The sequence below is a fragment of the Hypanus sabinus genome, chromosome 5, assembly GCF_030144855.1.
Source record: "Hypanus sabinus isolate sHypSab1 chromosome 5, sHypSab1.hap1, whole genome shotgun sequence".
Lineage (NCBI taxonomy): Eukaryota > Metazoa > Chordata > Chondrichthyes > Myliobatiformes > Dasyatidae > Hypanus > Hypanus sabinus.
Window position 1 is genome coordinate 2,167,766 of NC_082710.1, and position 18,161 is coordinate 2,185,926.

The following is an 18,161-nucleotide window of genomic DNA, read 5'->3' on the forward strand; positions in this document are numbered from 1 at the left end:
TCTTCATGAGATTCCAAAGTGGCAATGCCAGAGCGACAGAGGCTTGCAAGAAATTCAGTTCCTAGATGGCAGAAAACTATATTCATAGAAACATAGAAAACCTACAGCACAATACAGGCCTTTCTTCCCACAATGCTGTGCCAAACATGTCCTTACCTGAGAAATTACCTAGGGTTACCCATAGCCCTCTATTTTTCTAAGCTCCATGTACCTGTCCAGGAGTCTCTTAAAAGACTCTATCATATCGGCCTCCACCACTGTCGCCGGCAGCCCATTCCACGCACTCACCACTCTCTGGGTAAAAAACCTACCCCTGACATCTCCTCTGTACCTAATTCTGAGCACCTCTTGTGTTAGCCATTTCAGCCCTGGGGAAAGCCTCTGATTATCCACATGATCAATGCCTCTCTCATCTTATACATCTCTATCAGGTCACCTCTCATCCTCTACCGCTCCAAGGAAAAAAGGCCGAGTTCACTCAACCTATTCTCATACGGCATGCTCCCCAATCCAGGCAACATCCTTGTAACTCTCCTCTGCACCCTTCACCCATGCGGCCTCCAACCGAAGTGGGATGAGTGTCACATTAAGCTAAGCTACAGGATTTGCTTAACTGCAAAGCATAAATTACTTGTGCAGAGACTACAGCAGGAGTTCAAAACATTAATAGATTGTTTATATTTTAGTATCAGCTTTTAATTTCCAAGTGTTGATGAGCTGTTATTATTTCTGATTAGGCTCTGGTTTTCAGCATGCTTAAGAGGCAGGTTCCCTGTTGAAAACTGATGCATTAGGAATGCACAGTACTTGGTGATCAAATTCTGGAGTTTAAAATCAAATAAACCAAAACTATAAATCCCTTGAAAATGCACAATTCAGTTGTTGAGTTTAGGGTAGACCTCTGATTTAAATAAGTGCCTTTCATTTAAATTTACTTATTAAACTTCTTTATAATTGCAAGGCTGAATAAGGTCTCCGCTATTTTCTCTGTTTTCTTCAGAGACAATGCTGGTTCCCATACAATTATCAATGGATTTATTATATTCAATATATTGCTTACTGGTATTTAAACATTTTGTCCTCTCCACAGAAAATGTATTTGAGAAGGAACTGGACAGCTTCCTGCAAGGTAATAGATAATTTCAATATAGTTTGAGCGGGTAATAACAGGCACTTTGTGTATAGCCTGAGGGTGCTTCACAAATAAAATCTGACACTAATCCTCACAAAGATATACACTCAGCTGCCACTTTATTAGGTACACCTGTTCATTAATACAAATATCCAATCAGCCAATCATGTGGCAGCAACTCAATGTATAAAAACATGCAGCCGTGGGCAAGAGGTTCAGCTGTTGTTCGGAAAATGGGGAGGAAATGTGATCTGAGTGGCTTTGACTGAGTACTTCAGAAACTGCTGACTGTGGTGAACTATGTGCCTGTCTGGACACGCCCCCTGCTGAATGCTCCTGTGGCTCCTCCCACAAGGCCCCTGTATAAAGGCGATCTGAGGCCTGACGCTCGGCCTCAGTCTCCAGGACATTGTATGATAGACACTCACTCCTGGTTCCTTCTTCCAGTCAATAAAAGCCGATATCTCGCCTTACGTCTCAGTGTGAGTTATTGATGGTGCATCACTGACCTAGAATTTCACACACAACGGTCTTTAGACTTTACAGAGAATGGAGCAAGAAACAAAAAAAACATCCAGTGAGTGGCAGTTCTGTGGGTAAAAACTCCTCATTAATGAGAGAGGTCAGAGGTTCAAGCTGACAGGAAGGCGACAGTAACTCAAATAAGCACATTACAACAGTGGTGTGCAGAAGAACATCTCTGAATGCACAACACATCAAACCTTGTGGATAGGCTGCAGCAGCAGACCACGAACATACAGGAGGTACTTAATAATGTGGCCACTGAGTTTATAGCTTGAGGGTGCTTCACAAATAAAATCTGACACTAAACCTCATAATATGCTGGGGAACACCCAAGCTTGTGTGATATTTCATTGATTCTATTATGGTTATTATTCTATTATGGATTTATTGAGTACACCTGCAAAAAATGAATCTCAGCGTTGTATATGGTGACATATATGCACTTTGATAATAAATTTACATTGACTTTGATATAGTGTATGTGGGTAAACTAGGGTAAGTACTGATGGAAGAACTGAGGTTTATTTTCAAGCAGGAAGAAGATGCGGAGAAGCAGCTTCCACTTTCCCATGCTCTGTTGTACGAAGCTGAAGTAACAATAAATATATGAAAATCAGATCTGATTCCTTCCTCTGCTGCCCTTGACCACCCACATGGGCTCAGCTATCACCTTCAAGCTATCCTCCTTCCCCTCTCCCCAACTTTTTATACTGGCATCTTCCTCCTTTCTTTCCAGTCCTGATGAAGGGTCTCAGCTTGAAATGTTGGTACTTTATTCCTCTCCACAGATGCTGCCTGACCTGCTGAATTCCTCCATCATTGTGTATGTGTTGCTATAAATAAAAGTGACTGCTGCCAGCATCTAGAGTTAGAGATTTCCACTTTTCAGGCGCACTGAGCTGAGATATGCTATGCCTGGTGCATTTCTCTTCAACCATGTGAGGAACTGTTCCACTGAGAAAGTGAGGGGCCTGAGATACTGGATGAATGCAGCTTCTGTATTCATGCTGAAAGACTCATTTGGCTTCAGTGCAGGATTCCCAAAAGCCGGGTATTTGTGGGGAACTTTAAGCCCTTTACTTACTTACCGCCTGTTACATCACTGACGTTTAAGGCAGCAATGGAGGTTCTCCATCTGTGTCACTGAGGCACACAAACCTCCAAACCATGACAAGGTTGTGGTGCTCTTGGAAGGTCAAATCCTTTGACCTCCTTACCCAATGAGGCTGAGTCGTGCATGCATTTATCAATTGAAGTCTGTAAGTTCTTTGGTCACTCTTCCACCATTCAAGCATGTATTTATTACCAATACTTTCCAGTTAAAACAGTTATGTTTACACTGTAGTGTGATAATTTAATACCCTTGTCCTGAGAAATTTCCACTGAAATGGCTGTACACTCAGATGCAGTGGTCACTCTGGGTCCAAATAGAAGAGCAATTTTTCATTTTTTATATCTTTTTCATGGTCACACTGCTGCATACTAAGAACATCCAGTACTACAGGTCTAACCCACTAGCAAGATATCTGGTAGTGGTGGAGCCGGGCTTGTTGAACCTGCTTCAGCAACCCAGGTGGTGCGTGAGTCAACAGATGGGTGAAATGTTTGGCTTGGACGTGACCCTGTTGGACATTGGTAACGTAGAATACTGTAAGCCCAGTTCACTGGTTCATTGGTGAGACTGACAGCAGGGGAGATGTGTGACCTCGGTTTTTGTACAGACAAGACTACCATGCCTCGGAGATGCCTGTGGCATTCACCAGTGAAAGAGACGCTAGAGCTGGTTGTGAGCAGCTGGATTCTGCACTAGGTTGGGGGGGGTGGCCCCTCCTGTTGGTGCTGCTCTCCAGTGCTCGCTCAGTAGGAATAGCCTCTGAAAGCCAAGTCTGACTCCTTGTCATCACATGTGGCTTAGCTACTCAGCCTGGTGGAATGGTTTCTACCGACAGGAGAAGGGGAAAACATAGGTTACGGAAAACCAGATGTCTTGGGCAGATCGGGCTTATCAGCCGAGTTTGGTAGTTTATCTAGGAGAAGGAAATGTCATAGCTGCTTTGCGGCTATACCTAATCATGGGGAAGGCTTTGGGAATAAAGTCCTTTACTTACTGCCTGTTACACTGCTGATGTTTAAGAGAGTAATGGAAGTCCTCCATCTGTGTCACTGAAGCACACAAGCCTCCAAACCAGGATAAGTTCTGGTGCTTTTGGAAGTTGGGATCTGCAGTTCAATGCTGACTGGCAATTCCTGTGACGCCACTGGTGCCAAACATTTCATCAGCTGCAGAGCTTGCCACATGGACAACGGCTTGCCCTCCATGTCAACTAGCCACAGACAGCTCGGATGCAAGACCCATGGTCAACCCTGACCAACAGAGCGCCTCAATACCTCGGGCTCAATTAACCAGAGAACTTGGTGAGGCACACAAAGGAGATCCAGGCCATTCTGACCACTGACTATTAAACACTGTTTAATACTAATGCTAGCTTTTATACTCCTGACTTTCCTGTCAACTTCCCTATACCCTACCACTCACCCATTGACAAGGGGAAATCAAAACTTAGTTCTAATTCACTAATTAAGAAGTATGTCTTTGGGATGTGGGATGAAAATGGGGCATCAAGGTAAAACAGGGTCTCCCCCTCTCTCCCCCCTCCCCACTCCCCCCCTCCCCCCCTCCCCCTCTCCCCCCTCTCCCCCCCTCCCCCCTCTCCCCCCTCTCCCCCCTCTCCCCCCTCTCTCCCCCTCCCCCCCTCTCTCCCCCTCCCCCCTCTCCCCCTCCCCCCTCTCCCCCTCCCCCCTCTCCCCCTCCCCCCCTCTCCCCCTCCCCCCTCTCTCCCCCTCCCCCCTCTCCCCCTCCCCCCCTCTCCCCCTCCCCCCTCTCCCCCTCCCCCCTCTCCCTCTCCCCCCCTCTCTCCCCCCTCTCCCCCTCTCTCTCCCCCCTCTCTCTCCCCCCTCTCTCTCCCCCCTCTCCCCCTCTCTCCCCCCCCTCTCTCTCCCCCTCTCTCTCCCCCTCTCTCTCCCCCTCTCTCTCCCCCCTCTCTCTCCCCCTCCCCCTCTCTCTCCCCCTCCCCCTCTCTCTCCCCCTCCCCCTCTCTCTCCCCTCCCCCTCTCTCTCCCCTCCCCCTCTCTCTCTCCCCCCCTCTCCCCCTCCCCCCTCTCTCCCCCCTCCCCCTCTCTCCCCCTCCCTTCTCTCCCCCCCTCCCCCCTCTCTCTCTCCCCCTCCCCTCTCTCTCTTCCCCCCTCTCTCTCTCTTCCCCCCCCCTCACACACACACAGACGCATACTCTCACACACACTTACACCCACTCCCACACATGCACAAACTCACCACAGACAACACCAGAGGTCAGAATTGAAGCCGGGTTTCCAGAGTTGGCTGTGTTCTGTTGTGTTGGAGGCTGGCCCCTCCCGTTGGTGCTTCTCTCTGGTGTTCCATATCGGGAAGACAAATTGGATTGTGCTTGTCTGTGGCTGCACTTGTGCAAAATGGGGAGCTGCTACAGGCATTTCTGCAGAAATGTGGCTCCAGGCCAAAATCCAAGCACAAGCAATCTCCAGGCCATGATACTTGGGGTTTGGGGCTATATTATTATTACTACTTTTATATTATTTTTGTAACTATATACTTTGTTATATTTATACATGTGGTGTGCTGTGTATGACTGTTGGTTCTGTGTTTTACACCTTGGTCCCAGAGGAACGCTCTTTCATTTGACTGTATTCATGTGTTGGGTTGAATGACAATTAAGCTTGAACTTAAGAGTTCAAATACCAAAACTATAAAGTTCAGAGAATATTTATTCCTTATACAACCTTGATATTTGTCTTCTTGCAGGAAACCACAAAATAAAGAAACAGAACAATCTGCATTGGGGAATTTCTGCACCAATGTCATGTTAATATTTAACTTGGAGAGGAATTTGTAATTGATGAGAGTGTTATTATTATTTGAAATTGTAATAATCGTGAATTATTACAATTTGTTATCTGGCTGGTGGTGTAGAGGCATCAGCACCGAACTTTGAAGCGAGTGGTCTCGAGTTCGAATCCAGCCAGCTCCTTGCACGCTTTCCATCTGTGCTGGGTTGAGCATCGAGCTAGCAACTCGGCCTCGTAAAAAAAAACAGGCAAATGCTAAGGATATGGCAGGGTTGCTGCCCGATGAGCCGCAAGGCATGGAGAGGAACAACAAATTATAATAACTGAATAATAATTCCTGTTATTCCTGATATTATCAATAGGAATCATTATTATTCCTAACCACACCATCAGCAATCAATATTTATATTCATTATTCTTTATTAATTCTAACTATTTTCCTGCTCCCGTTGGGTCCCGTCAGGCGCAGAATGCACGCCTTCTGGAGGCACATAAGAAGGATCAGCTGTGGAGAGGCGTTGTCAGTGTCACTCTCGTCGAAGGAAGAGACTTAAAACCCATGGATCCCAATGGCCTCAGTGACCCATATGTGAAGTTCAAAATGGGCTGTCAGAAATACAAGAGTAAGGTAATTTACAATTCACATCATGAATTGAGGTCTTTTGTAACTTAAAAAAATTAATTGTCTAGCTGTTCAGTTATATTAGTGGGCAATGTGTATGAGCTGTATGAAGAGAAAAGAATTTTAGCACAAGTATCTTATCAGTTGCTATGCAGGCCTCCCCATGACAAGGTACATGGACAGCACACAGACAGAGGAAAAAGCAATGGGAGTAGTATCAAGGCACAAGGAATCCCTTTCAAGTTGCTCATCATTGTGACTAATAAATATATCGCATCGTGTCTGGAACTAAATCATGGAACCAACTTGCCTAATCTTCCCAGAAGGAATCAGAATCTGATTTATAATCACTGACTTAGATTAAGTTAAATTTGTTATTTTGCAGCAGTACAGCGCAAAGACATAGAACTACTTTAAGTTATAAAATAAATAGTGTAAAAGTAAGGAATAACAATGTGGTGCTTGTTGATTCATGGACACAGCTGAGAAGTCTGATAGCTAAGAAGAATCTGTTCCTGAATCATTCACTGTGGAAGACACTAGCAATATGGTGTAAGTTTCAGGTGTCAGGAGTTGTGTAGTCTGTGAAGTTACCATTACCAGAGAGAAAGCTGTTGGGGAAACTGAAAGGTCTGAAGCTAGTTCAGTCATTTGGACCAGATGGTCTGCAGCTGCGGGCTCTGAAAGAGGTGGCTGATGAGATTGTGGAGACAGTAGTAATGATCTTTCAAGAATCAGTGGATTCTGGGATGGTTACAGAGGTCTGGAAAATTGCAAATGTCATTCCACTCTTTAAGAAAGGAGAGAGGCAGAAGAAAGGAAACTACAGGCCAGTTGGTCTGACCTCAGTGGTTGCGATGTTGCAGTTGTTTATTAAGGATGAGGTCTCAGGGCAGTTGGAGGCACATGATAAAATACACCATGGTCAGCATGGTTTCCTCCAGGGTAAATCTCGCCTGACAAATCATTTGGAATTTTTTTGAAGAACTAACAGGCAGGATAGTCAAAGGAAAATTGGTGGATGTTGTGTACTTGGATTTTCAGCTTTAACAAGGTGCCACACATGAGACTGCTTAGCAAACTATGAGCTAATGGTATTACAGGAAATATTCTAGCATGGGTAAAGCTGTGGCTGATTGGCAGGAGACAAAGAGTGAGAATAAAGGGAGCCTTTTCTGATTGGCTGCCAGTGTTCCACAGGGGTCTGTGCTGGGACTGATCCTTTTGACATTATATGTCAATGATTTGGATAATGGAATTCATAGCTTTGTTGCAAAGTTTGCAGATGATATGAAGATGGTTGGAGGGACAGGTAGTTTTGAGGAAGTAGAGAGGCAACAGAAGGACTTAAACAGATTAGGAGAATGAGCAAAGAAATGACAGATGGAAAACAATGTCAGGAAGTGTATGTTGATGCACTTTGGTAGAAAAATGAAAGGGTTTGTATGTTTTCTAAATGGAAAGAAAATACAAAAAACTGAGATGCGAAGGGACTGGGGAGTCCTTGTGCAGGATTCCCTAAAGGTTAATTTACAGATTGAGACTGTGGTGAGGAAGGCAAATGCAATGTTAGCATTAATTTCAAGAGAACTAGAATATAAAAATAAGGGTGTATGTTGAGGCTTTATAAAGCACTGGTTCAGTCTCATTTGGGATATTGTGAGCAGTTTTGGGTCCCTTATCTTAGAATGGATGTTTTGAAACTGGAGAGAGTTAAAAGGAGTTTCACGAAAATGGTTCCAGGATTGAATTCCTTGTCATATGAAGAGTGGTTGATGACTCTGAGCCTGTATTCACTGGAATTCCAAACACTGAGGGATGACCGCATTGAAACCTATCAAATGGTGAAAGGCCTTAATAGAGTGGATGTGGAGAGGATGTTTCCTGTGCTGGGAGAGTCTAAGATCAGAGGACACGGCTTCGGAATAGAGTAACATCCTTTTAGAACGGAGATGAAAAGGAATTTCTTTGGCCAGAGAGTGGTGAAATGGCAGAGCAGACTCTAATTCTGCTCCTATATCTTATGATCTTACAGTCTTGTTAAGTGGGCCAACAAGCTTCTGTGTCTCCACTGCAATGATAGGAAGAGGGCATGTTCTAGATGGTGAGAATTGTAGCTAATGGATGCTGCCTTTTTGAGATACTACTTCTTGAAGATGTCGTCAATGTTGGAGAGGTTTGTGCCTGTAATGGAACAGCCAAAGTCCACAATCCTTGGCACCTTCTTTTGATCTTGTGCATTGGAGGGTCCATACCAGGAGGTGATGCAACCACTGTTCATCAGAAGGAATTAGTAATCATCTTTGGAGATGTACAGAATCTCCTTGTACTCGTGATGAAGTGGAGCTGCTAGAGAGCAGTGTTTCAAGCAGGCTGCTTATCACAATGCTTTCAAGGGCTTTTAGGAGGGGCAATAAATGTGTTGGATGTTCTTGGGTTAGATTGTTTAATTGTTATTTTCTTTGCAGTTTAACAATTAATCATCTGCTTGTATGCACATGACAACTTATGCTTCCTTTAATTCTGTATGTATATGTAAGTTTGGTGTGTTTCCCTAATTATATACAAAGTATAATTCTGGAATCTTCTTTTTTCTTCGTTATTTGAATAAGAGTTATCTCATTGGTTGACTCTTATCTATAAATTCGAATGGAATATTCTTTATCTAAGGGTGTGAAAATAACTGCTCCATGCTGGGCACCATCTTAGTTCTTTTGTCACTTTCTCTTTGCTGAATAGACCTCATTCATTGTTTCAATTTTCCTTTGTTCTATCAATGCTTAATAAAATGATTGTGAAGAAATAGGGTTTGTGCCTCTTTCCCAAATTCTGAAAGAACCTGGATTAAAACATAAGAATACAACAAATGCTATGTTTCCCTGCTGCGCTCAGCTTCCAAAAATTAAATTTAAAAATTCAGTTAACATTTTGGAGAATAACCTATAGGATGGGATGTTTGAGGACATATGAAGTACTTTCTTAGCATGAATCTCTGTCTAAAGGAAAAATGTATTTTTATTCCAAACTCTGCGGTATCAGAATCAGATTTATCATCATTAACATGTCATAAACTTGTTGTTTTGTGGCAGCAGCACAATGCAAGGTATAAAAAATAATAAATTACAATCATGGTATTACAGGAAAAATACTAGTATGCATAGAAAATTGGTTGATTGGCAGGAGGCCAATTACTGAAGAGTGTGAATGAAGGGAGCCTTTTCTGGTTGGCTGCCAGTAAAAGGTAGTGTTTCACTTGGTTCAATATTGGAGACCCTTGCGTTTACATTATATGTCAATGATTTTAATGACAGAATCGATGGCTTTGTGGCCATATTTTCAGATGATACAAAGGCAGGTGGAAGTGCAGGTAGTGTTGAGGAAGTAAGGAATCTGCAGAAGGACTGAGACAGATCATGAGAATGAGTAATGAAGCGGCAGATGGAATAAAGTGTCAGGAAGTGTATGGACATCCACTTTGTTAGAAGGGATAAAGCTATCGACTATTTTCTAAACGGGGAGAAAATTCAAAAATCTGAGGTGTAGGATTCTCCAAAGGTTAATTTACAAATTAACCCAGAGGTAAGGAATCCAAATGCAATGTTAACATTCATTACAAGAGCACTAGTATACAAGAGCAAAGATGTGATGCTGAGACTTTATAAAGCATTGGTCAAACTGCACTTGGAATATTTTGAGCAGTTTTAGGCCCCCTTATTTAAGAACGGATGTGCTGGCATTGGTAAGGGTCCAGAGGAGGTTTGCAAGACTGATTGCTGGAATGAAAGGCTTATCATACAAGGAATGTTTGATGGCTCTGGGTCTGTACTCACAGGAATTTAGAAGTTTGGGGGGGGGGTGGTGGGGATCTCATTGAAACCTTTCAAACGTTCAAAGGCCTAAACAGAGTAGATGTAGAAAGGATGTTTCCCATGTTGGTTTTATTATTAGACTCGCCAGCTCTTGGCCTGTTGAATGCCTTCAGCTCCTTGTGTGTGTCACCGAGAGATCAGTGTTGAATGTATAAATTTGTTTGGGCATTTGGAGGTCAAGCAGGAGGAAGTATTGGGTCTCCTAATGAGTTACACTATTTGGCCCATCATGTCTTTTCTGCCATTTTTCTCCTCCTTAGCCCTACTCCCCAGCCTTCTCCCCATAATGTTTGATGCAATGGCCAATCAAGAACCTATGAATCTCCACCATAAATACACCCAACAACCTGGCCTCAACAGCTTCCTATGGTAACAAATTCCATAAATTCACAAGCCTCTTTCTAAAGAATATTCTCTGCATCTCTGTTTTAGATAGATGCCCCACTATCTTAAGGCTTTGCCCTCTTGTCCTAGACGACCCCACCATGGGAAACATCCTTTCCACATCTACTCTGTCTATGCTACTTACTTGCTCATTCTCCTAGTCTGTCTCAGTCCTTTTGCAGCCTTCCTGTTTCCTCAACACTACCTGCCCCTCCACTAATTTTTGTATCATCTGCAAACTTGACAACAAAGCCATCTATTCCATCATCTAAATCAGTGATATACAGCTTAAAAAGCAGTCCCAACATCGACCCCTGTGGACCACCTCTAGTCACTGGCAGACAACCAGAAAAGGATCCTTTTATTCCCACTTGCTGCCTCCTACCAGTCAGCCAATGCTCTAACCATGCCAGTAACTTTCCTGTAATATCATGGGCTCTTAACTTGGTAAGCAGCCTCACGTGTGGCATCTTGTCAAAGGCCTTATGAAAATCCAAATATACAGCATCCACTGCATTCCCTTTATCTATCCAATGTGTAATCTCCTCAAAGACTTCTAACAGGTTCGTCAGGCAAGAGTTTCCCTTAAGGAAACCATGCTGAACTTATCCAGCCTTGTCCTGTGTCACCAAGTACTCCATAACCTCATCCTTAACAATTGACTCCAACATCTTCCCATCCACTGAGGTCAAGCTAACCGGTCTATAGTTTCCTTTCTTTTTCTTTCTTCCTTTATTAAAGAGTACAGAGATATTAGCAATTTTCCAGTCCTCCAGAACTATGCCAGAGTCCAATGATTCCTGGAAGATCAAGACCATGATCTCTATCACAGTCTCTTTCATCTGTTCTGGGTGACTTCTGCCCCTTCAGATCTTACAGCTTTTTGAGCACCTTTTGCCTTGTAATAATAACTGCATCCACTTCTGTTCCCTCACACCCTTCAACACCTGGCACACTGATAGTGTCTTCCACGGTGAAGGCTGTTGCAAAGTACTCATTAAGTTCATCTGCCGCCTCCTTGTCCCCTGTTATTATTTCCCCGACCTCATTTTCTAATAGTCCTATATCCACTCTCATCACTTTTTTATTTTTATATACTTGAAAAGCTTTTTCTATCTACGTTGATATTGTTTGCTAGCTTGCTTTAATATTTCATCTTTTCCTTCCTAATAATTCTCTTAGTTGCTTTCTGTAGGTTTATAAAAGTTTCCCAATCCCCCAATCCAGCAGGCAGCAGTTGGAACGGGGATAGTCCTTTGGCTCGGTGGGCTTAGGCGCTAACAGGATGAGATGACGTAGGTTTACCTGTATTAACTGTGAAAAGGAGGAAGTATGTGTGTGAGGTCAGTTTTTTGTGCTCAGTGTCAGATGTGGGGGATCCTGGAGTCCCCCAGCTTCCCGGCCGGCCATATCTGCACCCGGTGTGTTGAGCTGCAGCTCCTGAGGGACCGAGTTAGGGAACTGGAGATGCAGTTCGATGATCTTTGCCTGGTCAGGGAGAACAGAGGTGATAGAAAGGGGTTATAGGCAGGTGGTCACATCAGTGCCATGGGAGACAGACAGCTGGGTCATAGTCAGGAGGGGGAAGGGGAATAGTCAGGTACTAGAGAGTACCCTTGTGGCTGTACCCCTTGTCAATAAGTACTCCTGTTTGAGTACTGTTGGGGGGGGTACAGCTTCCCTGGGGGAAGCAACAGTGGCTGTGCCTCTGACACAGAGCCTGGCCCTGTGGCTCAGAGGGTATGGAAGGGAAGAGTAAGGCAGTAGTAATAGGGGACTCTATGGTTACGGAGTCAGACAGGCAATTCTGTGGATGCAGGAAAGAAACTCGGATGGTAGTTTGCCTCCCAGGTGCCAGGGTCTGGGATGTTTCGGATCGCATCCATGATATCCTGCAGTGGGAGGGAGAACAGCCAGAGGTCGTGGTACATATTGGTACCAATGACATAGATAGGCAAAGGGAAGAAGACTTGAAAAAAGACTACAGGGAGTTAGGAAGGAATTTGAGAAGCAGGACTGCAAAGGTAGTAATCTCAGGATTATTGCCTGTACCATGTGACAGTGAGAATAGGATGAGGTGGAGGATAAATGCATGGCTGAGGGATTGCAGCAGGGGGCAGGGATTCAGATTTCTGGATCATTGGGACCTCTTTTGGGGCAGCGGGGACCTGTACAAAAAGGACGGGTTGCACTTGAATCCCGGGAGGACCAATCCCGGCAGGGAGGTTTGCTAAGGCTACTGGAGAGAGTTTAAACTAGAATTGGTGGGGGGTGGGAACTGAATTGAAGAGACTGGGGAAGAGGAGGCTGGCTCACAAATAGTGTTACGAACCCCGTAACTGGGTCACTTACCAGCAAAGATCGAGATGTCCGTTGAAGTCTGATGATACAATTTTTAACAGTATTTATTGGTAAAAATACACAAAAATAATATCAATGCAAACATATAGATAATATACGTCGTCAATACTAAATCTAAAAGTGCGGGTATAATAATAATCAATAAGAAATAAGCTCTGTCGTTGTCTAGGGGATAATGTATTGTCCAATGGAAATATAAAAGTCACTCAGTTCATGCAGGCTGCAGCCTTTGGGGACCGCTGGGTTTGCAATGGTTGGAGAGAGAGAGAGAGATTTTGAGAAACTTGCCGGCTTTCCTTTTATGATTTCGATCCATCAGAGTCTCGCTGGTGTGGCCGTTCACTTGTGGCCTCTCCTTTAGCTAAGCCGTTCTTCTGTGGCAAGCCCACCAAACCCAGGCAAGGGAAGGACGCACACGAGCCCCCACCGGCTGTCGCTATTAAACGCTGTCATGGGATTTCTAGCGTTTCTCCTGGTGCATCTAAAGGGGTTGTTCCCCAGACCCTCTTCTATCCTTACTCACGGGGTCTCAGATGTCAGTCAGGTTGGGATGATGCAATCCCTCAACCAGCCCACTCTGGTCGTCCCCTGAGGTGCTTCAATGAATAGTAGAGTACTCAATACACAATTCCATCTCCAAGAGACAATAGCCATTATCAGGGATTTTGTTTTGCTGAGGCCAGGACACATTCCAAACCTTGTGGATTCTCTCTCATTTCCTGGGTCCCAGACCCGAATTAATAGCAATCTTGCGATTCTCAAAAAGGAGAGGGCGACTTTGTACCCTTCGGCCCCTCAGAGTTGCGGCACATTCGTAACAATAGAGAAAGCTTGAAGACAGTGTGAGAGGGAGGATAGGCAGGTGATAGAGAAGGGATGAGCTCAGACCAAAGGCTTGAGATGTGTCTATTTTAATGCAAGGAGTGTTGTGAACAAAGCAGATGAGCTTAGAGTGTGGATCAATACTTGGAGATGTGATGTGGTGGCCATTACAGAGACTTGGATGTCTTGGGGACAGGATTGGTTACTTCAAGTGCCGGGTTTTAGATGTTTCAGAAAGGACAGTGAGGGAGACAAAAAGAGGAGGGGTTGTGGCACTGTTGATCGGAGATAGTGCTACAGCTGCAGAAAAGGTGGACGTCATAGAGGGATTGTCTACAGAGTCTCTGTGGGTGGAGGTTAGGAACAGGAAATGATCAATAACTTTAATGGGAGTTTTTTATAGGCTGCCCAATAATAACAGGGATACCAAGGAGCAGATGGGAAACAGATCCTGGAAAGGTGTAATAATAATAGAGTTGTTGTGATGGGAGATTTTAATTTCTGAAATATCGTTCACCATCTCCCTAGAGCAAGGGTTTTAGATGGGGTGGAGTTTGTTAGGTATGTTCAGGAAGGTTTCTTGACACAGTATGTAGATAAGCCTACAAGAGGAGAGGCTGTACTTGATTTGGTATTGGGAAATGAACCTGGTCAGGTGTCAGATCTCTCAGTGGGAGAGCATTCTGGAGATAGTGATCATAATTCTATCTCCTTTACAATAGCATTGGAGAGAGATAGGAACAGACAAGTTAGAAAAGTGTTTAATTGGAGTAAGGGGAATTATGCTATCAGGCAGGAAATTGGAGGGTTAAATTGGAAACAGACGTTCTCAGGGAAAAGTATGGAAGAAATGTGGCAAACGTTCAGGGGACATTTGTGTGGAGTTCTGGATAGGTATGTTCCAATGAGACAGAGAAGTTATGGTAGGGTACAGGAACCGTAGTGTACAAAGGCTGTAATAAATCTAGTCAAGAAGAAAAGAAAAGCTTACAAAAGGTTCAGAAAACTAGGTAATGTAGGAGATCTGGAAGATTATAAGGCTAACAGAAAGGAGCTTAAGAAGTAAATTAGGAGAGCCAGAAGGGGCCATGAGAAGGCCTTGGTGGACAGGATTAAGGAAAACCCCAAGGTATTCTACAAGCATGTGAAGAGCAAGAGGATAAGACATGAAAGAATAGGACCTATCAAGTGTGACAGTGGGTAAGTGTGTATGGAACTGGAGGAAATAGCAGAGGTACTTAATGAATACTTCAGTATTCACTATGAAAAAGGATCTTAGTGATTGTAGTGATGACTTGCAGCAGACTGAAAAGCTTGAGCATGTAGATTTTAAGAAAGAGGACATGCTGGAGCTTTTGGAAGGCATCAAGTTTGATAAGTCACCATGACTGGATGATATGTACCCCAGGCTACTGTTGGAGTTGAGGGAGGAGACTGTTGAGCCTCTGGCGATGATCTTTGTATCATCAATGGGGATGGGAGATGTTCTGGAGGATTGGAGGGTTGCGAACATTGTTCCTTTACTGAAGAAAGAGAGTAGAGATAACACGGGAAATTATAGACCAGTGAGTCTTACTTCAATAGTTGGTAAGTTGATGTAGAAGATCCTGAGAGGCAGGATTTATGAACATTTGGAGAAGTATAATATGATTAGGAGTAGTCAGCATGGCTTTGTCAAGGGCAGATCGTGCCTTATGAGCCTGATTGAACTTTTTGAGGATGTGACGAAACACATTGATGAAGGAAGAGCAGTAGATGTAGTGTATATGGATTTCACCAAGGCATTTGATAAGGTATCCCATTTAAGGCTTATTGAGAAAGTAAGGAGGCATGGGATCCAAGGGGACATTGCTTTGTGGATTCAGAACTGGCTTGCCCACAGAAGGCCAAGTGTAGTTGTAGATGGGTCATATTCTGCATGGAGGTCGGTCACCAGTGGAGTGTCTCAGGGATCTGTTCTGGGACCCTTGCTCTTCGTGATTTTTATAAATGACCTGGATGAGGAAGTGGAGGGATGGGTTAGTAAGTTTGCTGATGACACTAAGGTTGGAAGTGTTGTGGATAGTGTGGAGGGCTGTCAGAGGTTACAGCGGGACATTGATAGGATGCAAAACTGGGCTGAGAAGTAGCAGATGGAGTTCAACCCAGATAAGTGTGAAGTGATTCATTTTGTTAGGTCAAATATGATGGCAGAATATAGTGTTAATGGTAAGACTCTTGGTAGTGTGGAGGATCAGAGGGATCTTGGGGTCCAAGTCCACAGGACGCTCAAAGCAGCTACACAGGTTGACTCTGTGGTTAAGAAGGCGTACGGTGTATTGAGGAATTGAGTTTAGGAGCCAAGAATTAATGTTGCTGCTATATAGGACCCTGGTCAGACCCCACTTGGAGTACTGTGCTCAGTTCTGGTCGCCTCACTACAGGAAGGATGTGGAAACCATAGGGTGCAGAGGAGATTTAGAAGGATGTTGCCTGGATTGGGGAGCATGCCTTATGAGAATAGGTTTGAGTGAATTCGGCCTTTTCTCCTTGGAGTGACAGAGGATGATGGATGACCTGATAGAGATGGATAAGATGATGAGAGGCATTGATCTTGTGGGTAGTCAGAAGCTTTTTTCCAGGGCTGAAATGGTTGCCACAAGAGGACACAGGTTTAAGGTGCTGGGGAGTTGGTACAGAGTAGATGTCAGGGGTAAGTTGTTTTGCTCAGAGTGGTGAGTGTGTGTAATGGGCTGCCAGCAACAGCGGTGAAGGCAGATACGATAGGGTATTTTAAGACACTTTTAGATAGGCACATGGAGCTTAGAAAAATAGAGGGCTATAGGTAAGCCCAGTAATTTCTAAGGTCGGGACATGCTTGGCACAACTTTCTTGAGTATTTCTTTGTTTTTGGAATACATCTGTCCTGCACCTTCCTCATAAACTCACACCATTGCTTCTCTGCTGTCGTCCCTGTCAGTATCTCCTTCCAGTTTATTTTGTCCAGCAACTCTCTCATAGCACTGTAATTTCCCTTACTCCAGTGATATACTGCTATGTTAGACTTGACTTTTTCCTGAGCATGTTTCAAGCTGAACTTTATCATATTGTGATAACTGGCTTCTATGGGTTATTTTACCTTAAGCTTCTTAATCACTCCCCATTCATCACAGTATCCAATCCAGTATAGCTGATTCCCTAGTCGGTTCAAAGATACACTGCTCTAAAAAGCCATCTCATAGGCATTCAACAAACTCATTCTCTTGAGATCCATTACCAACCTGATTTTCCCAATCAACCTGCATGTTAAAAACTTCCATGGCTATCATAACATTGCCCTTTTGAAATGCTTTTTCTATTTCCTGTGGTCCACATCCCAGCTACTGTTGGGAGCCCTGCATATAACTGCCATCAGGGTTCTTTTACCTTTGCAGTTTCTTAACTCAAGCCACAAGGATTCAACATCTTCCGATTCCATGTCACATCTTTCTACTGATTTGATGGCATTCTTTACCAGTAGGGCCACACCACCCCCTCTGCCTACCTTCCTCTCCCTCCGATATAATGTGTAACCTTGGACATTCAGCTCCCAACTCCAACCATCCTTCAGCCACGATTCAGTGATGGCCACAACATCATACCTGACAATCTGTAGAAGTGCAACAGGATCATCCACTTTATTTCTTATACTCCATGCATTGAGAGATAACACTTTGAGTACTGTATTTGCTATCCTTTTAATTCTGCATCCCTCATGCACTGATACTCACCCTGCTTGGCTGCAGTTTTGCCCTATCATCTGCCTGCCCTTCCTGACTGTCTGACTTCATGCTATCTTTGCTTTTTTACCATCCACTCTATCCTGAGTTCCTTCACTCTGTTTCCCAACCTCCTGACAAATTAGTTTCAACCCTCCCCACAGCTCTAACAAACCTGCCCATAAGAATATTGGTCCCTCTTGGGTTCAGGTGCAACCTGTCACTTTTGCCACATGTCATATGGAAGAGATCCCAATGATCCAAGAACCTGAAGCCCTGCTCCCTGCATCAGTTTCTCAGCCATGCATTAATCTGGCAAATCATCCTGTTTCTGCCCTCACTGGCGCATGGCACAGGTAGCAATCCAGGAATTACTACCTGGGAGGTCCTGCTTCTGCCTAGCTCTCTGTATTCTCTTTTCAAGACCTCTTTGCTTTTCCTTCCTATGTCATTGATACCAATATGTACCAAGACATCTGGCTGCATCTCCTCCCCCTCCAAAATGCTATGGATGTGATCGGAGACATCCCTGACCCTGGCACCTGGGAAGGAGCATACCATCTGGGTATCCTATTCATGTCCACAGAATCTCCTGTCTCATGCTCGGAGTATTGAGTTCCCTATCACTTCCCTCTTCTCCCTCCTTCCCTTCTATGCCAGGTGTAAACATCTAGCTCCACCAATTATGTACTTAAATAAGAACCACTTGGTGCTCAGTAGGGAAGAGGGCCCTCATGGGATTTTTATTGTTAGTGATTGTTTAAATGAGTGAACATTCTATGTTCAGACAATCAACATGAATGCTGTCAATTTATCTTCAGCAATTA

At 44.1% G+C, this 18,161-nt stretch overlaps 1 protein-coding gene across 1 annotated transcript in view; it reads left to right on the forward strand.

Annotated features, from left to right (window-relative positions):
- Window positions 1-18,161, forward strand: part of LOC132393891 (multiple C2 and transmembrane domain-containing protein 1-like) — a 600,107-nt gene that overhangs the window by 175,326 nt on the left and 406,620 nt on the right. Inside the window, exons 7-8 of the mRNA XM_059969303.1 lie at window positions 1,091-1,129; window positions 6,003-6,167. Of these exons, the coding sequence (XP_059825286.1) occupies window positions 1,091-1,129; window positions 6,003-6,167 (204 nt within the window). The remainder of the gene's footprint in view (window positions 1-1,090; window positions 1,130-6,002; window positions 6,168-18,161) is intronic.